The following is a 24,624-nucleotide window of genomic DNA, read 5'->3' as shown; positions in this document are numbered from 1 at the left end:
TGCTGTCAAACAGCCATCCTATTGGCCTAGCCTTTCTTGGGTTTCAGCTTGAAACTACTGTTGGAATTCAGGTCAAATTGGGGCTTGAACTAAAGCAATGTAGAGTGAGAAATCTACACTATTTAATCAGAAAACATCAGTTCAAACATCCAGTCTAAACAGAAATTGTAATTTTATAATGATTTAATAATGAAATAATGAAGTCATTATGAAGAGATGAAGTAGTTATGATTATTTGTACTTTTTGAAGCACTAGGTAATTTGTGAATAATCAGAGAATTTTGAAATCTGTGCTTGCCTCACCATTCACCTGTTCACAGAATTTTCTGTGATTTGAAAGACATTGTATTTTGTGCAGCAGAAGTAACTACATTCCCTGGAATGAGATTTTCAACATGAGCAGAATTAAGTAAACCGAGAGCATTTAATTAAATTTTACCATACACTTGTGCTTTACAGGTTACATTGTGAACTCGATTGATACCTAAGCAATTCGCCTGAGCTGGTGGCTGCTCACCAACTGAAACTCAGTAAGCAGAGCCTGAGGTGATATTGTGGGAAAGAGAACTACATTTTATCTTGAGAAATGCACTTCTGTAAGAGAGTGGAGCTTCCAAGAACTGACTCTGCCTTTGTATTTTTTTGGAGATGTCTGTAACCTCCAGAAATGGTTGCATTCCCAAATATGGCAGTAGTCTCCCTCCTAGGCTGCTCATCTGGCTGTTTGCATCGTTCCTGTGCAAGTTCCAAGCAGTAGTCCTCAAATGCCAGGAAAGTAGCTGGACGTGGAAAAACAGGGCAAACGCAACAAGTCTGTAGCTGTGATCTGACAGATGTCTTACAGGGTGCATTGCAGAGCAGAGTTTTTTCTGTCTGCTGCAGGGAATTTAGCAGCTTTCTCAGCTCTGTCACTGACAGGGCTTAAGGCTTGTAAGGCTCAGTACGTGGGTCGTAGGAAGTAGAGGTCCGGATTGGGATGCCCATTCATTAGCAGAACTTCTTTTGAACTCTGTGTTAATGTGGTAGAAAAGAAATAGCTGTCCTTTAGGCAAACACTCAGGCTTCATGTAACACATCCGTGTGTGTTGTGTTGAAGGGACGTAATCTTTTTATAGTTTAATACTGATCTGCTAGGATGATTCACTAAGCTTATCAGTTGCAGACAGTCTGGGAGAATGAAATGGAAATCCTTGTCAAGAAATGAAGCAATTTGCATCACTAAAATAAGCTTCTGCTTCTGGGCAGACTTATATTTTGTGGGAGGAGTAAGATAAAATTAATGTCCTCTAGTATTACATGAGAGGCTGGCCTGTGGTGCAAGGAAGCTGTGGGTATTTGAAAACTGTGAGTGTACCATGCAAAGTAGGGGAGGTACCTGGTGCAGTGCACCTGGCCAAAATCTTTGGGTTAGCCTGTAACTGGCTCGTAGACAAGGGATAAAGAGCCTGCCTTTTCATCTACCATTCCCCCCCACAGGTTATGCTTCCTGCCCAGCACTGTTCCTTCTCTGTTTTGGCACTTGGAGGACAGCAGTGATTGTTCCAAGCTGCATGCAGTTTCTGGGGAAGGCATTGTCTCAGTGAGGATGTCTGGGAGATATGACAAAGTTATTTCTCTCTATTTGTCTCATTATCTCTAGTCATATGTAGTGGGAAATCATTAAGTGGATTATTTATGTCATGAGACTGATTTAAAACCAAAGAAGTTTAGAAATGAGCAATAATTTGCATAGTTTCAGTTTAATTGCCTTGTGATGATTTCTGTACTTGCTGTAATTATCTTTCTGTCTTCCAGTATTTCATTACTTAAGTGCCCCTTTGACCTCCATCGAGTGATCTTTGATCCATAAGTTTCTTCCAGTCTGGCCCTCCCATCTTCCCAGACAACCAGGAGGAAAAACCTCATACTTCTTCCTAGTATGGACAGAATGTTGTCACATCCCTCAGGTTCTGAATGCCTTTTAGTAGTTGAGGATCATGCTATTCAGTAGTGGCTGTCATTGTCGGCCAACCTCCCACTCACCTGCAGAGGCTGCAGTCAGTGATAGCAGGAGATGATGCTGCTGTAAAATAAAGGCAGCTTTTCTAGGGCAGGTGCCTGTTCTGGCATAGCAGGCTACAGCCCTTGCTCCAAATAGGACCTTGTGCAGCTGTGCTCCCTGGTGCTCAGTACCTTCCTACCTTCCTCGCCTGCAGTTATTCTAATCCGAGGCATTAAGAAACAGGAAAAATTGAATATAATGGACTCATTTTTGTGGGGACAAAAAGAGGCTCAAAAGCACAAGCCCATTCTTCTGGCTATGCTAATTTTGAGAACAAAACCATACTTAAATAACAACATACTTTTTTTCTAAAGTGGTGCATGTTAAATAATAGGCTGAAGGAAATATGCAGGGATTAACTTGAAAACAGATGTTTGTAATGATTCAGTGACGTATTGTAAGTACATTCCCAGACGCAATTAAAACAGACTTCTTCTGAATTTAGGGGATGTGTTGATAAGACTGATAACATTCTACATGATGCTGGAGGAGGAAGTATGAGCTGCAAGCATGCGTCCTCCAGCTGAGATCTCATCGGGTCTGAAAAACTAAGAGAGGTCACACCAGGTCACTTCTTGTAATGGGAGACCCAATGTTTTTCCAGGCATAACCATGTCCTGCAAGGAGTAAAGCCAATTATTCAGTGGGTGGCACTTTTCCCTTCTGATCCTTATGGGGGTTGCACTGCAGCATGTCTTGGTGTTGTTTTCAGATCCAATTCTCTTTCTATGTTATATGATAAAAACTCATTCTAATCAGTGTTTCTCACCTTTGTGTGAGTTTATAATATAACGTGGTAAAATGCTGTAATAATGTAAGATAAAAAATTGTAACTACTTTCACTTTTTGTCAGTATGGAGAAAATTCTACTTCAAGAAACAAATTCAGTGGATGTACAAATACAAAAAGAGGGTGTCAACAAAAGCAATACATTTTTCAGGATATAGCACTGTAGTTTTATTGGACAGCCTTTATTTTTTTTAATTATTAAAACCCCATTTCTCTTTGATGCTTTACTTAAAAATAAAATGTATTTACCAAGTAAAAATGTTACTGTATTATTTAACTTTCTGGAGTAATATCTGTTGGTCTCACTGGGGGCTTTCCAAATTCAAAATGGATTAGATACATTTTCTTTTCATTTCCCAGAAGTATTGAGATCCCAGTAGACTGTGGAGCCTGCAGGTGTAGAGGGACAGGTGCCCAGCATCTGTGCTGAAAGCTGTCTCAGGGGAGGTGCTGTCCCTGACTGCTTCCGAATAATGGCCTGAAGGGGCTGCTGAAGGATCTCCTGTGCGTTGGTGGAATATTCACTGATACAGATGTTTTGCTTCTTTTCCTCATAGTTTGTTTCTGAGGGGCATGACAACAGTAAAAACAATTGACTGCTTATGTGAGTTGCTTACCAGTTGCTTCATGACTATGAGGAGGAAGAGTAGCCCAGATAGACTTAAGAGCATCTTTGGTAACACAAAGCTAGACTTCAAAGTAAGATTTTTACCTGTGCACCAGTTGATCTGACTTCTCTCATGTTACTGTGTGGGTTTAAGCAAATATTCCCCACACTGACAAGCCTTGCAGTCAGTGTGGTGCTGCTGACATCCCTGGCTCATTGCAGTATGTTCTGCCTGTCACGCAGTTCAGACATTTAATTCTTCATTTCTTTTATTTTCAGGGATGTTCCGGTTGTGGAAAATGTGATTGCAGTGGAGTAAAAGGGCAAAAGGTAAGTCAGCTCTGCCCATTTCATTTTCCTGCCTATTTCAGCCACAGGGTATAAAATCTACGGGGAGTCAGGTGAGCCATTGCTTTCTGTGAAGGCTTGCACCACCCGGGAGCACTGCCAAGGCCAGGCTGCGTGTTCTCTGCAGGGTTTCCCAACAGCAGCCATCTCCGTGCCTGTGGCTGTGCGGGACAGGAGGGCCAGGGCTGGGCAGCAGGCCAATGCCCTCACTGTGGGGTGAACTCCAGCCCAGTGTGGCCATGCCCTCTCTCCTTCCCCATCAAGTGGGATGCTAACCCATCACTCTCACCTTTCCCTCACCTCCTCTCCAGCCTTTTCAGTGGGTAGCAGGCTTGACATCCTGACCACCTCTGGAAGTGAGGCAGTTCCACTCAGAAATGCTCCTCTCAGCATGCCGTGCAGATTGCTCTCCAGGACGGCTGTGATGCATCATAATCAATGAACCCTGGCCAGGGTTAGCTGTGGGAGGCAAAGACTTGCAGTAGGAGTAGGGAGGTTAATGATCAACTTAGGCACAGAAAAGTGTTGCAGGTCAAGGAAAAAAAATATTTAGAACTTTTGACAGCACCTTGAAAAGGAGTTTTAAAGTTCCCATTTCAGTTATCCAAACTTCTTGTGTATGAAACAAAAAAGACCCTTTAAAGTCTTCTTTTAAAGCAGTAACAGTGAAGAAAAATTATAGCGTACTTAAGCATTCCGTGAATTCCCCCTGTAAATTACCTGCTTTTGTAAATATTGTAGACATTCAATCACTCTCCTTATCTCTTCCAATTTTGCTTGTTGAGATTTTAATCTATGATGTGTTCTCTTGTGCATGCATATGTGCTGTATATATACCGTTACTGTGGTTGCTTTGGGTATGTTTTTCGAGGTAAGTTGTTTAGGTCACCCAAAAGAATGCTTAAAAGAGATGGAGGGGTTGTTTGCTTTTTTTTTGGAGATTGTTTTATTCTTTGAAATAAATAGACAGCTGGTGTTCTGCATTGTCTTGAAGGCAATAGCTGCATATTTACGGATGAGGGATTTAAGAATGTCTGTTGGTGGCTTTTCTTTGGTGTTTTCCAGAACTAGGAATGTAAATTACTTAATTGGAGGCCCAAGCAAGATCATTTTCTTTGTAACAGAGCACAGATTAATTTGTGACACAGATAAAAAGTGTCAAGGTCCAAACCATCATTCAGATGGAGTCTCCTTTCTTTAATGACCCATTAATGTCTGTTTAATAAAAGTCAACTATATATTGAAAACAAATACAGCAAAGATTTGTGAAAGGTTCAAAACTGAATTCATTACTTGATAGCTTGATCTTATTGTTCAGTAACAAGTACAAATGAGTCACAAAAGAGACGTGTTATAACTCTTTTGTTGAAAGACAGCAGTTTTCAGTTCATAGAGTATGCCAGCATCTTGTAACAAGATCATTTTAGAAAATGATAGCTTGGGGAAATAAATAGTATTAAAGCTTATGCTTAATTTATTTCCAGCTGTATTCCTGTCTGCTTGCTAGAGCTCTTGCTGGCATTTTTCATTTGCATAGCCCAGAGTCTCGAAATGTTCTCTTTAAAAGAAATAGATCCTTGTCTGATATGCTAGAATCCCAAACTACCTCACATTAGGCTGTTTAAAAATGTAGACAAAAGAAAAATATCAGTCCATAGTAACAGAAGACATACTAAATTCTAGTATGTTCAGTGTACTCTCTACTCCTCCTAATGGGTTCCATCACAAACTTCTCTGACTTTAAGCAGGTGTATAGTGAAATACTCATATAATTTTAGACTGTGTAAGAAATGCAGATATTGACATTAGAGACAGGTGAATGATAGTTATACCTAGAAAACGATGGTCAAGAAAGGCATTTGAAGGTATTTTGGAATGCATTTAACATGCATGAACCTGGTTCTGATCAATGCTTGCTCATTGTGTTAACTCTGTTTCAAAGATACTTAGGATTTTGAACAGAAAACTGAGTTTTATTTAAGAAAACCCTGCCCCCTGCCCTTGTTTCATCCCAGTGTAGATTTTCATCCTGATTCTTTACATTTAATACCTGTGTAGAATAAGGACAGCCTGCCACTTGGTCCTAGGCCTGAAGACAGAACCTGGTCAGGAAAAGTAAGGGGAGAGTCCTTCCTGCTTGCCTCTTTAATATTTCTAGAAACGGTCTTTCCAACAAATGCATTTGGATTTGAAACATGTCCCTGCTAAACGTGGTTCCCATTAACACACACATCAGCAATGGTACCTGTTACTTCAGAAATCTACGTGAATGTTGTGTAATCAGAGGACAGATCAGAAAGACTGATCCTAGCCAAGATCCAGGTTAGGAGAAGGCTGCCATGCCCAGCTCCTGTGATACCCCAGGAGACCACATAAGAGAACATCTGCTCTCCACTTCTCATGTGGGAGCACGTATCCACTCTGCTCTACACCATCCACAGCCAACATTCTGCCTGCACTGGAAACCCTTTTGATCTGGCTTCCATGTCATGCAGAAGTGCACAAACGCTGAAGGGCCTTTTCCAATCCTCCCACACTCTTCAGCAATCCACCCACACCACTTTACTGCTATGGGAGCTTCGGGAGCTGCGGAAGTGGGTTTACTCTTTAATGCCTTAATGATTAACATCTGGAGAGATATTTTCTACCATAGTGTGGGAAGAAGTCCCAGACCCTACAATTTAGTGGGGTTTAATTAAAATTCATTTAGCCAAATAATCATATTAATGATCTCATCAGAAAATGTGCTGAAAATGGTGTTTGACTTAAAAGCTGTGAAATGCCCGAGAAATATTACCCAAGAGCATTTCAGACATGGAAGAGTAAATTACATTGCCATATTTTTCTCTCTCATTTGAGAATAATTTCATCAATATGATGGCCGTATTTAGAGTACATTTAATATGTTCCCTCATCAGACTCTTTCCATGAAAATTGCATTTCTATGCCAAACTCCTTTAACATGACCCATACTTTATCAAGGGCATATAATTGACAAACTCTAAGGGTTTTCATCCCTTTCAGAAAATTCAGAAAGTGAGTGTAATTGCAACAGATGGCCCTTATCCTATAAAGCGTTTATTATTACACTGAACATCAAGCTGTTGTTTTAAGCTATATAATGTCAGGTATCACATACTTGCTGAACAAAAGGTACAGAAATTTTAGAAAAACATAATATTGCTTAAATAATAAATAATACCTTACTGTTTTCCATTAGAGAGATTAGCCTAAAACATCTTCATTTATTACCTCTTATGCATTTTATTTGGTTTTCTCCATAATAACTTGACTGTTCTTTTAAACCTCACTGAAGTGTGAGATCTGTTTAAACTGATTAGAGTTTTGAATGCTTGCCTACGTTTTATTGAGCTACTCAGAAGAAGACTGAAGCTATGTTTTCTCTTTTGTGCCTACCTAGATTTTGAGAACAATTTCAAGCAGCTGTTGAGATAAGAAGTGCTAGCTGTTAGTGTGTGCAGAAAAAACATGTTAATCATTTAATTACCATTCAGAACAAAGACTGTACAAAGATGAGTAAAACTCTCTATGCACTGACCTTTTCTAAAAATGTTCATTCTCTCATTCATGACCATTTGCACTACTTTTACATATCAGAAATGAGTAAATGGAGGCAACACTGGAACCTTGCTGTAAGTAATACAGAATGATGAATCATCTTAGACTTATCAGTTAGAATGCACTGAAGTATAAATCCGCATTCTTCAGTATAAATATTTTATGATGATTTCACTGTCTCAGCATTACCCAGTGAAAGTTGAAATCAACAAGGATATCAAGCATGCTTTTGTCATTGAGCATGAAGTATTGCAATTTAAAAAAAAATCTTTGCTAAATAGAAGATAAGAATAGAATTGACTCCTAATGTAACTGCTGGTTTTGACTTTTTTTGGTTTGAAGTAGGAAAACTTGAGCAAATAATTTTATTTTGGCATATATTTTTTCCCTAATTCTGAGACTGTATCTGTATTATTAAACCTACATAAATTTTACTTCTCTGTTTGCCTTGATGGGTGTGTCACCCCTGTGTGGATTGACCATACTGCAAAAGTACACAAACTGGCTTTGCTTGAGATATTTTGGATCTGGAAGCCAGGTAGCTCAGACTGAGAGTCAGTGGGACATCTCTGGAGTTCCCCACTGACAGGAGCAGAGACCTGTGTTTTCTCTCCTGCACACTTCTACAGCCTTAAAAATCACAGCTGGTTCTGGTGTCTGCAGGGGATTGTGCTTCTCCTTTTGCTCTGTGTAATGAAGAGTTGACTGTTGCAGTGGACTGTGTCCCTGTATTTTTAGACTAGGAGGACCTTTGAGGATTTTTCTGTCATTTTAGGTATCAAAAGGTAGAACAAAAATATTTTTGATATTGATGATTCAATGCAGTATAATCCCTCTTGTTGGAGAGAAGCCCTGGCAGTCAGTGGGAAGATGACTGTTAAGTATTTTGAGTTTCCTTGAAAATATAGCAGAGGCAACAAGTCAGTTCCTTTAGTGGAGCAAATCAGTAATCATTAGATCTGTGCTTTTCATAGTCAACCTTTATTAGACTTTTTAAATCACTTTTCATTGATACTGCTTGGTTTTAGTAAGCACTGCTCAGTGTTCCTATTTAAGTGTCTGCCGTAGGAACTTTGTGTACAGCACCAGTTTATGCCTGAGCTGGAAAGACCATGAACTGAGGACACTAAAGAAACCACAACCAAATAATATACTCTGTAGGTGGCCATAAAGTTAGAAAGAGGGGTGACAGGCAATGTCTGCAGTCTGGAAGGGGCTAATAGATAACATGAACTCATCTAATTGTGCCTGAAAGGGCAGACTCAGGAGACAGTAATAAAATAAGCAAAGATACTGATCAGCTGCAGATCTGATGTTCTACAGGGAAACTTGCCATTCATAAATATTTTTGAAAATCAGGACATTGTCACAATAGTTTTTGTCAATTCTGCGGTGACAGTAGTATATTTTTATTGATTTATCCTTTACTCCGAGAAGAATTATCTTTTTAAATCAAATCAGGGAAAAAGAACATCCATGTTTCGTGAAGAGAGCTGCTATTTTTGAAAAGAACAAAGTGTCAAACAACTTTAAATAATATTGACTGCCATATGCTAAATATTCAAAAGTTTTCTACTCTTTCTGAGCTGTCAGACCAAACTGCTAAGTGGCAGCTGAAACCATCAGCTTTTCTTAGTTTTAAATAGTTATAGGAACCATTTGTCCCAATTGTCTCTGGCAACATTTTCTATATTAAGATATATTTTTACACTAGTACAGTGGGTATCTTTGATTAACACAAACCAGTGGATTACACTGATTAATTTATCTCTGTGGAAAGAGGGCTATAAAAGCAGATATCCCAGCAGTATTATGTGGTGGGACATACTCATATTTAGTTTTCAGAGCTGACTTCTTAAGGTTTTCACAAAGTAATATTTCATTTGGCACAATATGGCCTTTTAAGCAGCTGTTGCTAGATGCATTATCTTTGATTATAAGGGTGTTGGCACAATGAGCTCAGGAATTTCTTCATGGAATAAAACAAGCTCATAGGGCTTGATTTTAAATTTGTTCAACTGCTGTTAGTGTATGCCTTCGGGTTTCCCAAAGGATTGCAGGGCCTTAGCTTGATCTGAAGTATGTGAGCCTCCAATGAAGTCAGTCAAGCTTCACCACTGGGAGGTCAGAGTAAGATATGAAAAGTTGTGTCTGTCTCTACTTCTCTGAAATCTTCATGCTCAGGAAGTGGAGCTGCCCAGTGCCTGTGCAATACCTGTGCATACAGCTTGGAATCTTCCCAAATTTAAAATTATGTCCATACAGTCAATGTCTGCTGACTAGATAGTGATTACAAAACTTCCATCCTGATGTGCAGTTTTTCAGTATCTGATATAACTGCCCACTAAAACTCTGTGAAGCTGACAGGATTTTGTGGGTGTAACTTAGGAGTTTGAGACAGCAAACTCTGGTGTACAGCAGTAGCTACATTTTGTAGTTAAACCCTTTAAGTTTCTTTAAATCATTTTGCTCTTCAATTTATATTGTATTTGCTGGGGTTCTCAGACCAAGACAGACATTAAAATAGTTGTGTGATATGTCAGTTTCCACACAAGAATTTAATATCTAATGCAATTAATAATCAGTCTCTGTGTACATTTTCTCTATAGCAATATTCACAAGAAGTGACCTGGGGGTATATAATTATCACTAGGGAAACACAGTAATATAGTAATCTTCTTAAATCACTTTCTAGCCTTTCTAGCCAAGAGCAAAAAGTGGTTTGGGAAGTTGGTGTGGTTTTCTCAGACCTCATGGTAGTTAATTGTTTGCTTCCTTTCTCTCAGGTTAGACCTATGCTTTCAGAGAGAGGTCATAACTTAGATTAGTCACTGAAAACATCTGGCCAGATGATGTTGGCCTTCAGAAAAGCAGATCTGTATTTTCTCAAAGTTTGGATTTCATTAAGGAAGGCTAAAAAGTCAAATTTTATACAAAGTTCTCAAAACCACTTTCGGCAGAAGTAATAGCAAAACTTGTAACCATATATACCTGGAAGGAGACAGAACTGTAAGAAACAGCATGAAAGTAGGATTTTCAAAGAGGAAACCTGAAGTAGCTGCTAAAGGAGTGATAGTGGAGTGCTTTATCACACAGGGAAGTTTCTAACCTGCTGGAGAACATGTTCAGGTTAGCCACAAAAGAAATTTAATATCACAGTAGGAGGAAAAACAGTTGAGAAACCATATTTAAGAGATGTTGAAAAGGATTTCAACATTTCTTTTCAAGTAACTACAACACCTGAGAAAGGGCGATAGAACAGTTAATTGAACTATAGATAACATAGCAAAGAAAGTTGAATTAAATGATGAATCTAATTACTAGCTTTCAGTTATAGATAAAGTACTCTCTTATATAATCTTTAACAGTGAAAGAAAAACGAAATTAAGGTAAAGCCAAGGGAAAAGAAACTTCGACTCCTGTTTGGAAAATCATGTTTATATCTCCTAGAACATTTAACAGTGATTAGAATGGCAAAATGTACCCATAAATTTTGTAGCTCTTAAAGAAAGCATGTGACAGCTTCCACCGAAGTTCAGCTGGAACATTTTTAAATGTATTGATATGCCAACAAAAATAGTTCTTACCAAGGCTTGTGTCAAAGTTCAGTGTGCACAGTGTACTGAGCTGAGTGAGCACAGTCACTAGCATCAAATGGGGTGTTCTCTAATTCTTTTGTCACTGACTGTAAGCAGATGCAACAAAAGCATTTCATGGATAGTTAGCAGAATACTTAAAGCCTTGAGGGGGGTTGGTAACACTTAATTTTATTAGGTTTGCTCGAATGCCAAGCAAAGACTGAAAGACGATGCGGAACTGCAAAAGAAATGGTTTTAAGTGTTGGAGATGGAGGGGACGGACTCTAGTACAGAGCGGCAAAATGCCCTCTGGCTCCAAAGTCAGTAGTTAGGTGAAATAAGGGGAGGAAAACCAAAGGCTTGTGTAGCGAGCAGTGAACAGAGAAGCCGGTGCTGCGTCCATCTGTATTGCAGCACCTTTAACGGGGATTGTGAATTAAGGATGTGATCCCAGCTCCTCAACTCAAACTTCATTTCTGTCTGAAAGTGTGGAAATAGAGGCTGGAAATCCAGCAAGGACACATTCAGCCTCGTGAAATTTCTACAAAAGGATCCCAGTGGGAAGTTCTAGGTATTACATGCAGTGAAATCAGTGCCAAGAGAGGAGAATTGAGTGACAGTGTTTCCCTCAGCAAAAAAGGGAAAAGATAGTGTTTGTGAAACTCTCCAGAGTATGAGCTTTGGATAGCAAAACTGCCTTTGCCCGCTGTCGGTCACTGGGCTCCATCAGCTTTTAGGAAGAGCCGGAGAGGGGTGGGAGGGAAGGGCTGTGCCGTGGGGGTGGCAGTGTCCCCGGAGCCTGGCTGTGTCACTTCCCCGCGAGGTCCTCTGGGTGGCAGTCAGACATCGCCGATGTTCATTCCGACAGGCCTCTTTACGTGTCCTTGTCCTTTTTTCTTTTTTTTTTTGTCAGAAAAGCTTTAAAGCTACCTGCTGAGCAACACACTAACTTCTGGTTGACACTTACTGACAAGGATGCTGATCTCCTCTACAATGTCAAAATAAGAAAGATACTTGTTTTCATTGTTATTAATGATTATTGCATCTTTGTTAACTTTATTGACTTAGGCTGAACATCCCTGGAGGTATTACAAAAATAGATCTTGTATATTACAAAAATATATCTATTTAAAATGGATCTGGTTGAGTCAAGAGACAATAAAGTAAAGAGGCACTGATTTACACTTTTGAGGCACAATGTTACCTGCCTTGTGGTGTTTACATGTTTAAAGGTCAGAAGCCAGAATATTTCCTCTATTTTGTGGAAGGGTATTTTTCTCCTGTGGAGCTTTCAAAATGTTTAAGACTTCAGAAATGCCATTTCCAACCTGACCTAAAAAAGCAGCTAGACTCGCACTGTCTCAAATAGTACTGTTTGTCGCATACCCTCAAGATATGAACTACCTCATTTTGAGAACTTTATTGCAGTCTGTACTGTCTAGGACCAGCTGCCCATGTTTTTACTATTTATGGAAGAGATTATTTTCTGTAAATATGTCCATGACAAACCTTTGGCAAGAGAATAAAACTTGCATGTAACGTCACATTTCATTCCTGGTCTAGGATCTGAACAAAAATAAATTAAAAAACCCAGAGAAGTTCAAGATCCTTTTATTCCCCTGCTGTTTCATCTTTAAATGTGAGCCTTTAAACAATGCCAAATGCAAACAAATGCTAAATAATTTTCATTAATGAAGTAGGAAGGGTGTGGAGCATTTTTACCCCTTATATTCTTGGACCTTCAACACTGGAAGTGATTTAACACAATGTGTAATAAAACAAAGGAAGAGTTACTCAGACCTAATGTGTTCAACAGATGATTAGAAGGGGTGGGAAATATAGCACCCTTTTGAGTCAACCTGTATGCAGGTGATAGAATTTCCTTTTTCTTTTTACAGTGCAAACACATTTGTCCTTCAAACATCCTCTTCCCTTTGGATTTTTTGAGGTTCTTCTGTTCCCCAGAGTGACTCTACTGATAGGAAGAGGCTCCTTGACCCATGTGTGATAAAAGATTTAAAAAATAAAATAAAATTGGAGAACCTCATGTATACCTTTGTAAAAAGGTTTGTGTGACTTCCTCCTGAAACATCATAAGCTGTGTTATTGAGTTGGCTTTTTTTTTTTTTTAATCAGGAAAAGTTTAAACATAAAGACAATGAACTACATACTTTAGTGTTAAACTGCCAAACTCTGTGCAGGCAGACTTCCACAGTTCAAGTTTGGTTGCTGTCTGTTGTGTTCTGCTCTCTCATTTTGTATTTCTGTACTTCATATACCATGCCCTCAATCATGCTATGAATAAGTATGTACCCCCTCAGCATCCCAGCTACTTCTGGATCTGTAACATTTATCTACACTGGAATGAAATAATCACACAAAGCATACAGGAATGATATACATGCCAGCATAAGGAAATATTGAGAGCCTAAGGTAAGAGTGTACATGGCTCAAGAAGTCCTGAAATGTGAACTTTGGGCAGCTGCATTGAAAAAACTGACTCTCACCTTTGGAAAAGGATGAATAACTATGGGGTGAGCAAGAAGAGGAATTACATGAAGAAGACTTGTTAAATTATGTAGGGAAGAGCTCTTACTTAAAGTTGGTTTAACTGAAATTGTATGATGTTGATAGGAAACCAATTGCTTGACACCAATTAAATGATAGCCATGATTGGCTTTTGAATGTTAATTTTACTTCACTCATTTCTTATTCAACATCTGAATTTCTTTGAGACATACTGTATATCCATGCACTTGAGCACCAGCTAAGCACATAGATACTGATATGTAGGGAAAAGGATAATCAAAGATTGCTATTTCTGTTTTTATGCTCCTGGGAAGCACTTAGCAGCTTCCTGAGGAATGTTCTGTGCAGCCATGAGCTGCCATAGAAATATGCTTTTGCTCTAAGCATTCTTTAGTGTTTAGGAGGCAGAGGCCCAGGCTCAGTCCCTGAACCTTAAACCTGAACAGCCCTCAGATTAAATGTTCTTATCAATGGAGTCGCTATTGGAGGTTTGGGCTCATCTTGTATCAAGCTGCACAGGTTCTTCAGTGTTGTAAATTCATGATCCTTGAGAAAAGATACTTTCATAGTAGGAAGAATAATCCTGTCAGGGAGTGAAAAAACAGAATGAGATTTGGTGATCAGTGTGCCTGCCCCGTTGTACATGAACCTGTATGGCACTGGCATTTGCACCATCAGTAGGTGCTTCTCAGTGTCCTCCCCTCAAAATGCAGCCTGAGAGCTCATTTGACTGCAGCACTGAAGGAGTCCCAAGGTGAAAGTCACTGGGGAGGGAGCAAAGGGAGAAGGAGATGGCAGAATAAACACCATGGCAAAGAGGTCATGAATAAGAGAGTGCTGTTCCCCAGCTGCTCTTGGGATGGATCTTTGTTGTACATGTCTGAGTTTAGTGTAGAGCAGCCCTGGTAGTGCTTGAAGTTGTTCAGGGCCTCATCCAGCCCACAGGCAGCATGACTGTGGAGCTGTGCAGGCTGTGTGAAATTGTCATGGTTCCTTCTGTTGGTCGTGCCAAAAATGCTGCACTCATGTTTCCATGGGACTGAGTTCTTTCAGACACTTCCTGGCAATGTAAGAATCCAAATTTTGCTGACACCCCCTCTCTCTGCTTCAGCCCCCTCTTCCATTCTACATACAGTCAGGAACTCAGCCCCAAAACTTCTGGGTGAGCCAAGATCTTTTCAGAGCTCCTAAACAGATTCTTTGCATGTCTGCAGAGTTATGTTTGTGTAATTAATTACTTGTTGCTTGTGTGGCTCCAGAATTGTACAGCTATAGTGCAGATAGATTCTGCTGAAGAATGTGCAGTGGGAATTTTGTAATGTTAAACATCGTCAGTGCATTTGAGGACACACGTCCTGTAAGCATATAGCAATAATTCTGCTTGACTGATATCCACTTCACACTTCCAATAAAACACTGAAAATGGTAAGTGCAGCTGAGGACAAACAGATGACATTTATTGTACATATTGTTTATTTTATTCCTGAAATATATTCAGGGCCTGTGCTCCCTCTGGTGGTTAAAAATACCGTTTTAATAAAGAATTTATTATATCCTTTAATAAAGGATATTCCTCACCTCTGTGTCTTCTCTAATGTAACACTGAACCAATTACTTCTCTAACACATGTTTAAAGGAGTGTGGAAAGAAACACTGTGACTTGAGAGTATTACTCAAGTCGCACAATGCTGTTTCCCACTGCTTGCTGTAATTACTGGTCCAACACCTTGGAGCCAATTCACTTGAGTGCTCACAGTTACATCAGCTGAAGGAACAAATACAGAGCCTGCATTCACCTCTCATCTGGCTGGGGATAGTCTGGGTAGAAACCATGTAGTACATTGCAAGGCTGTTGTCCATTGCTGTGGATTTTATGAGGTCACACTGGACCATCAAGGTGTGATGACTGATTTGAATGGCAGGTTTTCCTGTTGACAGTCAGGCCCTTTTTTTTTTTTCTATTTGAAAACTGCATTGTCAGTTTTCGTCTTGAAACAGTTGCATTATTTTGCCAAGTATACCCCTGGTAAAATTCCAGTTCAATGAACGTTAACTTTTGGGAACAGGAAAGCATGTGCATTTGTGAGAGGAATTCTGAGCTTATAACACATTGGAGTTAGCAGTGACACTGGGCTGAAGACAGCCCTCTGGCAAGGCCAAGGATTTGTTGGCTCCCAGCTCAGTTTCCCTTGTGAAGGCACAGCTGAGGAGCTGTGGTGGATGAACTCCAGCAAACCCCACTGTGCTGGTGTGAGAAACTGCTCTTGCTGCCTTTCCACCTTGTGTCCTGCTATGTCCTCCTCGCAGTGGTTTTGGCAGCTCCTCAGCTCACAGAGGCCAGACCAAGCTCAGTCACTAAAGAAAAGGGAATAAATTTAATTAATAGAACTGGTGCAGTGGAGGCTGAGGGAATCATACTAGATGATGTAAAGAAGGGTGAGGTGGCATCATCCCTTTAAAAGGAGGAGAAGAGCCACCTTTGCTGGGTAGATCAGTTTAGCTGCCTTGTGACATCTTTCTCTTATACTGAGTTTTATGCCTTTTCAGCTGAAGGACAGACTGTCCTGCCATTTCAGCTGCTGGGAGATCTCTGGCAGAGGAAAATATTAAGAAATGAAGCATCTTTCAAATGACTTTGGAAGATCTACACATTGTTATTCACCATGTGCCTGAGTCTCTGGAAAGTCTGAGAACATCACATTTGTACAGACACAGACACCCTGTGAGCCCATACTTTGGGAAGCAGTTATTTATATCCATGTTACCAGTCTCTTAAGCCTAAAACCTCCCAGTCCAGCAGTCCCTAGGCAAAGTAATAGGGGAAATAATTTATAATGGGGCGGTGATTATTTCCTCCCCCTCAGCCCTTGATATGTTACAGCTGAATCTTCTGTAATTACTTATTTTATGTGACTCTCTTGCTTAGCAATTTGCAGTTGTTCCATGTGCCAAACAGCATTTCATTGCTAATTTGGAAGGGTGGGTGTCAGGAAAAAACATCAGCCCATGCAGTAAAGCTCTAATGTCTGTTTAGAAGTCCATTCAATTTTAATTTGAGCTACCTAATGCAAAGGCATATCACAAAAGCTGAGCTAACACAGACATCTTGCTTATTAAATAAGTGCAGTGGTGACTGAGCACTTGCTGTCTTTTTACGTAGCACCTCCACATTTCCAGCAGCTGAGTGGCAAAATATTCATTTTTGAGAGCTGAGTAATGTGTTCTCCTTTGTGCTTTCTGACAGCTTGCATTGAATCAGCAGAGGTACAGATGACATGGTTACATCTGTTTTAATTTTTGAGTCTCATGAATTGATTTGTAAGAAGCAGAAGCTCTTTCAATATTACTTGCCAAGATTTTGCAGCTGTGAATATTGGAACTTGAACAATACATAACCCTTGCAGTCGGAGTCTCATGCTCTTCATGCATCACAGCTAGAAATCTCAGTGCTGAGTGAAAAATAACTGGGGTAGCAGTAATGACCTGGCGCTTGCCAATTTAGGTAGTGTGTGTGCTTACTGAGTTGCAGCATAAATGTAGCACAAGCACTTACTGTTGGGCTGCTTGGCTGGAACACTGAGTGAAGAAAGGAACAGGCAGACAAGTGGGGGAACGATGCAGCTCAAGTGTTTCCTTGCAGTGCAAGCCATCTTCAGGACATGATCATGTCTGTTCTGTGCAGCATAATAAGTGATAGCTTTGTCTGATCTTGAAGTTCTAAGTAAGCCGCTTTAGGTAGGAAAGCAGCAGTATAGCTGTTGTTACCTCAGTGATCTGTGGGGTCTAATCTACTCAGTGACATTAGGATACCCTTCAGTCATATGACTTTACAGTTTAAGGATGGTAGAGTTTCTGTACTCTCTTGTTCAGTGCAGATGCTCTGGGACTGATAGAATTTTACTGTAATTTAGTGTAGCATCACTGATGCAAAAAAAAATATGATGGAAGTTTGTACAAACTCAAACAGGAGTATTGAAGTAAAAGCTTTGTTAGTTAGTCCTTATAAGTGTTGGCACCACTAGTTTTCTAATGCTATTGTAGAAAGAAGCGGACTGATACCTGGACTAAAGAAACGGACTGGAACCCAGGAGACATCCTGGGTCTGTTACTGAGTCTTGGTGGAACAGGTTGCCCTAACTTCTCTGAGTTTCCATGGGTGGCATAGAGGAGTTAAATACCATTTGTTGTGTAGCCTAAAACTGCAGAAATTTGGATTTCTTACACAATACTTGGTTTGGACTATTCACCCTGAACTTACTTTGCAGTAAAATCAAATGGAAAGGCAGAGTAGAGGAAGAGGTGTTCGCAGTGTGTAAGTCCATGATTCCCTGTTAGAATAAGCAGCCAAGGCAGCAGGTTGCATGCAGAGAGGGATCTGGCAGCTCTCACACATGCAGTCTCCTTTATGTTTCCTTACCTCCCTCTAGCAAAAAGATGAGCTCAGTTCCAGTAAGAGGAATCATGAGTCTGTGGGTTTTGGGATGGTACAGACCTCCACATGCTCAGGAGTTATGTTTTCCAGGGCTTGGAACATCCAGTACCTTGACTGGGTGTCCAGAAGTTTTGGACAAATAGCCGGTTGTTTTTCTTGTTGGCCTAACAGTTCAAGTCAGGAAAATAAAAATGTTTCCAGGGAAACCTGAATGTATCTTAGCTCAAAGTGACTTGGTATGGTCTCAACTCTGCTCCTCCAGCTGTTTAACCCCTCACACAGAGCAGCCAAGGAGGTTGAAGATAGCCTTAAGAGAATTGACTATAGTTGCCTTGGAAGTGCAAGTTTTTATGTATTTTAAGCCTTTAGGTAACCTTCTTGGCCAGCTGAAGCAGTCGTTCCCTTAGGAAGTGATTTACAGGCACGTTAAGGCCCTTGTACAGTTCCAGAATTATCTAAGGGAGCCTTAGACTAAGTGAAAATCTGATCTGTAAACCTCAGGTTTAACTTTCCTTAAGAATAGAGGAAAGACTCTTTTCCGGTGTTGCAGGGTGCTGTGGTTCAAAGTGTGGTGAAATCCTCAGGGGCAGAACTTCTGAGTGCAGAAAGTATCAGCATGTGTTAACATGACTGATGTGAGTCACATATGTTACACATGAGGCATATTTCTCTGTGGGTTTCAAAATAATCCTGTTTTCTTCTCATTTGCACACACTGTACATTCTTTCAGCAGTGGAAGATCCTGTTGTATGTACTTGAATGCCTTCTCCTTCCTTAGCCTATCTCGCAGCAGGTCATGAGAGCAAGTGCCGAGGGTTCAGTGTGAAGTTCTGGTCTGAATGACATAACAACTGATTTTGTAGAAGTACACTTGTGACAACAGTGCAAATTAGCCAGTCAAAGTATGGGTTTATGTAATTTCTTTAACTTTACAGATATATTTCAGATTGTTAATTATTTCAACATTCATTCAGAGACCTGCATCATGATACGTTCTTCCTTAAAATATTTTTCAAAACAATTTTAGTTACTTTAGAACTTGGACTTTTTACCTCTACAGCTGACCTAGAAACATATTTCTCCAGCTGTTCTGATGTTTGCTTTGTTTTGCTTTGTTTTCTGGTCTAACACACTGCTTCAGATTTGGGTTATCAGCAAACTTTATTCTCAGACCATGATAAAGAATATTTATTGGGAATTAAATAGGGGAGATCATGCCATTTCAGCACTTCAACGAAAAACTGACTGTTTGCTCAGAAAGTACTCTTTTATTGAAAAAAATTATTTTTATGGGAAGAAGGAAAGGAGAAGCAGCAGGATAATTTTTTCTGTCAGGAATTATTAATAAATTAATGTTGTTTTGATTTTATTTTCTCATGCTCTTATAATCTCTGAGTTTTCTCCCTTCCTCCTTGGCCCTGCTCTTCATACCCATCAATAATGTCCCTTCCCCCTTGTCTCTTCATTTTAACAAAATCCTGGACAAGGAACTAAAAAACAACATCAACCCACTAACTCCACAAGTCGTCCAATTCCTCTCATCTTCTGACACTATAGCACCATGTTTGTTGGTTGTCACTCAGTTTCCTCTGCCTGCATGTCATAACTTTTTCTTTGCAAGAGGCCTGTTACACTTCCTGGACAGATGAGCTCTCCAAGACTCAGATGTTCTTATGTGGGCTCAAGTCCTCAGATGACCTCTAAGCATATTTCTGGGAGTCTTTGTCCTGAGCAAACAGGAGAAAAGTTCATTGTTAATCGCCATCCTGAAATCAAATACTGAATTGGTTGTTAATTACAAATTGCAATTTCATCTCTCACTGTTTTGCTGAAAATACTTAAATCTCTGTAGTGTCCCTTTATGTGTTTTGAACTTCATTAATTTTATTTTCTTTTTGCTATCCTTTGAAAATTGCTGGGTTTTGAGTTTCTAAAGCAGGTGCCATGTTTTTTAGCCGTTTTTCAAACTTGTAAAACTTCTTCTTTTTGCAGTTTCACACTAACGTTTTATTCATCCAATATTCCCACAGTTTTTGGCAGTATGAAGTGTTTCTGCTTGTTTCACATCACACCTTGAAAGGACAACTCTGGTTACTTCCTGCATGGAACAAGTGGCTTTTGATTTGCTTCATTTACTGTTTCCAGGAATTGTCATGCATAAGTTTTTCCCCCTCTCCCTACATGTAGATTTTGTATACTTTATTTAGGCAGTGTTCCTCTTGGTTTCACTGGGAGTCCAAATATAGTTGAATGTATTATACCTGCAGTATTGATCTAGAGTGTGGATAGGTTTTCTGCCTCTAAATTTATCTGATTTAAATACATTTGGAGTTGTCGGGAGAGGAACAACACAGGTGTCCCCTACAGCATTAAAGCAGAATCAAAAGGATGACACATAAAATCTGTGTGTTCAGCTTCTTGGGAAGATCCTGTATCTTGAAGCAACCTGTCTCTGAACCACCCTGAAATTTTAAGTCTAAGTGATAAACCTGGTCTCCAAAACCTGCTGTTGTGAGTGGTGTATAAGAAGAGTGGTAATTACCCTTCCTACACTAGTTGATCAAACAGTGATATTTGTGGTTTTCAGGAATTTAGTTGCTGATTTGGGCTGTTAGATTTTCTACTGGGATTTAGCAGTACCTCGGGAGGAATGCAGGTAGGTTTTATTAGAGGGAAGGTGACCTTCCTGATCCCAGGAGAATAAACCTGCTATGAACAGTGCTATCCAGAAAAACAAGGTTTGATTAACATTTAAAGAGTGCTTTTCTGTTATGCCACACTCAGCCCCTGCCAATCTATTATTGAGCCATAAATATTTCTTAATTTATAATAATCCTTCTTTCAAGTACCAACACGAACTCTTTGCTGTCACATGTAGCTTCTGACCTCTTAACAGGTTCCTTGAGCACAGAAATTGGATTTGTGAGTTACTTGAAGAAGGAGCTTCAGTTGTGTAGTTGCTAATTAGTTTTTTTCTTCCATAGGGAGAAAGAGGCTTGCCGGGACTACAGGGTGTGATTGGGTTTCCTGGAATGCAAGGACCTGAAGGTCCCCCTGGGCCACCAGGGCTTAAGGTAAGAACTGAAGCTTTAGTATTCAAAACAATCAGATTTCCCTAAATTGTTGTCCCAAGAAAAGATAAAGTTTTCTCTTTTCCTTTTCAGGGTGATACTGGAGAACCAGGACTGCCAGGAACAAAGGGAACAAGAGTGAGTTCTACCTTACTTTCTTGCAATTATGATGTCTTTGGGTTTATATGACTTTAACTCTCTGTGTCTGCCTTCATGTGCAAGAGGAAGTCTGTGCTAGTGAATGACATGCCCTTGTGCTGCACAACAATTTCAAAATTTTCACTTTTACCTTTGAACTTCTTGCTGCATTGGGCAGCCAATACTTTATTCATTTGCATTTTTACCTGATACTTATCACTGCATCAACAGCAATAGTTTTAATATGCCTTTGATATCTTCCTGACATACCAAAAGGCTTTGTTCCAGCTTCAGAATGTATCAACCTTATTTCCTCTTGCAAAACTCTCCTTTATTATCCATCTAAACTTGAAGCATTCCAGCAGAGAAGCTGACATACTCATGAGCACATGTGGGCTAAAACTGTGCACAAGATACAGAGCAAATTAAAGCCAGGGACAGATTTCTTAGCTTTGCTAGAAGAGGCTCTGAATACCTGTGATCTTCCTGTTATTTCTGGTTAATGGGGCACTTACATAGCACTTCTTTTAGCATATTATGTTGGCCAGGGCCGTGCCTTTTGGGTTTTGTGAGGTGCCAAGCTCTTTCTGAACATTTTCACATTTCCTAACATCTTGATGAAAGAGGATTCAAATGACTTGGCCAGTAATGATGGATACATTTTCAGCTATGCCCTCTTGCTCACAGATTCTCAAAATGCCATCTCAGTTTTGTTCTCCATTTGCCTGCAGTTGCTGCAGCAGATAGAATTTACTGAAGTAAGTGCAGTTTATGAGGTGTTACAGAGAGGATATTCATTCTGCTAGATCAAGAAATCCATATTTTAATGCACGATGCCCATGTTAACTTGGGGTATCCTGAGTTAGTGTAAATTGGCATCTCCTGTATTTGTTTGCTGCAGAATAAGTAAAATGTATTTTAGCAATTATAAAGTTTTGAAAGATGCAAACACACTATCTGAGCTCAGGATTCCCATACACCTTTTCTGCTTCATAATACATGTCTTAGGAAATGCTGCATGGATAAGTAAGATGATAGGATGAAAATGATGTGCCAACTTAAATGCCTGATTCATTACACTGAAAAACTGTTCAAGGAGAAAGAATTAGCTCAGCCTGATAGGATTTTTGATAATAAGAAAGAATTGATACACTGATGATTATGAAGGACAGAGAAGCATCTTTACGGTGTGTTGACATTATCTTCTGCTATGAAGAGATACCTACAGTAAATTAGTTTTGGGAACAATGTTTGTGAGAAGGCAACACCTATTCCCTTTTACATGAGGCTCTGATCTAGTTCCTACTGCTTAAAAAGTTAAAGAAATATAAAAGGTTGCTTTCATTTATTCATTACTAAGGTGCCATATTCGAGAGGTTTTGAAGATTAGACCTATTTTGTCAAGGAAGTTTAAATGCTACTGGTTTTTACTGTCAGCATTGGAGATGCAAGTTGGGCTGCAGCTTGTCCTTGGTGTTTTGTGGATTTGTCATTTCAGTTTGTGTTTTTTCTCAATTGCAGGGCCCCCCAGGAGTATCAGGCTTTCCAGGAAACCCAGGCCTTCCTGTACGTATGAAGTACATATGTTTTTACAAAGAATATCAAACTTTTGGTCATGACATCTGACCTGGATTATTCCTAATATTGCTAATTTCTTTACTTTCTTTTCATGTAGGGCATTCCTGGACAAGATGGCCCTCCTGGTCCACCTGGCATTCCAGGATGTAATGGCACAAAGGTGACATTTACATATGTTTATAACACCATCTCTGTGTTGAAATAAAAACACCCCTCATGCATGTGTTCCCTAAACAAAACTGATTTCTCTGTTCCCCTTAGGGTGAAAGAGGTCCAGTAGGTCCCCCAGGTTTACCAGGACTGACTGGAAGTATAGTAAGTAGATTCTTTCCTGCTTGATTCATGTTTTTTAATGCTGACTCTTGAAATGCAAATGTAACTATAGGAAATGATACAGAGTTTAAGATATAATATATACAATATTGAGGAGCAATAACAACAAATATGTCTGTGTTTTCACAGGGACCTCCAGGACCTCCTGGCATGAAGGTACATTTTACTCTTAAGTGTATTTATATCCTGCTTCTAACAATAAGAATTGGTGTGATCTCTACATCCTCTAAGACTAGCAGTCTTTACCTAAGGACTGAAAAATTTTATTACCTTGTTTCACTTTGTACTCTGTTTTGCAACCCCACTAAATAAAGACATTGGGGTAGCCTCCCCACCTAATAACAACTGAACGTAAGTGTTGTTGCATGCAGGTCTTAAAAGGGTGAGTATTATATGGATTACAACAGAAAAAAAGTAGTACATATCATCAGTAATTATAAACACTATGGTGGCCACCTAATTGTGTATAAAGATTTAGACAGGTTTTATGATTCAAACGTTTGGTTTTATATTGGCATTTGATTTAACTAAAAGGTTTCACATGGATAATGTTTGTGGAAGAAGGTCATATACCCCACAATATGAGAACCATACTCATACATATACTAAACAGTTTTCATAAAGAAAAAGGATCAGGCTAGCTAACTAGGTATCTGAGTGCATTTTGTGAACTGGAGAATGAAGCATTGAAAGACATGAGAGAGCTTTTTGTCTTTAAAATGAACAGATATTATTTGGAACCATAAGCTCAATATAAGTCTAAATGTTATCTCAAATTTGTAATGACATGACAACCCAAGTTATAAAATGTCCATTTCTCTTACTCTCATGTGGGAAGAGCTGACTCATTCTAGAAACAGTACTCAGATATTTCTTCCCTAAGCATGTATGCATAGGTACAAGACTGAAATAAAATCACTTACAGTGTTGTAACTTTGTACAAAAACACAGGGAAAATGGGATCTTTTACTCTCAAAAGAAGGGACATAAAGAAATGGATGGCGATTGGAATAGTTTTCTGAAGTAAGACTAAGTGTATTTCTTTTCTGAGGACAAAGAACACCATAAATGGCCTTTATGTCAAAATTAGGTGTAAGCATGAAGATATGAGCCTGGAGAAGAGATTATGAGGGTACCACTTCTCTCAGCAGCCAGGTCAGATGCTCCAGTTGTGTGGTGACACTGTAATAGTGATAGATTTAATGGCAAAATCATTCCGACTACCATTACAATACAGGAAATGAGGTATGAAGGTAGTTTTGGTACTAGAAACTCTTCAGGTGGCTTTAAAGTACATTTGGCAATTAAGGTTTTAACTTTAATATCTCTATGTTTCAGCTGAATTAAAAGAAATAAGGTGATTTTTTTAAGTCAGCTTTCCAAATGATTCCAAAGTATGCATAGCTACAACTTTCCTCTCCTAGTGCTTTTGAATGTATTTGAATTCATGTTAAAGACTTACTCTTTTCTTATTTTAGGGAGATCCAGGTGAAGTGATCGGTCCTGTACATCCTGGTGTGCTAAAAGGTGAAAAAGGGTTTCCTGGTCAACCTGGACTGCCTGTAAGTCTAAATGATGTTTGAATAGAAGTGAAGTTTGTA

At 39.4% G+C, this 24,624-nt stretch overlaps 1 protein-coding gene across 1 annotated transcript in view; it reads left to right on the top strand.

The window, feature by feature from the left end:
- COL4A1 (collagen type IV alpha 1 chain) overlaps positions 1–24,624 on the top strand; it is a 119,593-nt gene that overhangs the window by 45,023 nt on the left and 49,946 nt on the right. Inside the window, exons 2-9 of the mRNA XM_069003986.1 lie at positions 3,717–3,767; positions 20,888–20,977; positions 21,068–21,112; positions 22,634–22,678; positions 22,788–22,850; positions 22,952–23,005; positions 23,153–23,179; positions 24,502–24,585. Of these exons, the coding sequence (XP_068860087.1) occupies positions 3,717–3,767; positions 20,888–20,977; positions 21,068–21,112; positions 22,634–22,678; positions 22,788–22,850; positions 22,952–23,005; positions 23,153–23,179; positions 24,502–24,585 (459 nt within the window). The remainder of the gene's footprint in view (positions 1–3,716; positions 3,768–20,887; positions 20,978–21,067; positions 21,113–22,633; positions 22,679–22,787; positions 22,851–22,951; positions 23,006–23,152; positions 23,180–24,501; positions 24,586–24,624) is intronic.

The sequence above is a fragment of the Aphelocoma coerulescens genome, chromosome 1 (assembly GCF_041296385.1).
Source record: "Aphelocoma coerulescens isolate FSJ_1873_10779 chromosome 1, UR_Acoe_1.0, whole genome shotgun sequence".
In the NCBI taxonomy this organism is placed as follows: Eukaryota; Metazoa; Chordata; class Aves; order Passeriformes; family Corvidae; genus Aphelocoma; species Aphelocoma coerulescens.
The sequence above is the reverse complement of the archived record's forward strand: the minus strand, read 5'-3'. Positions and strand labels throughout refer to the sequence as shown.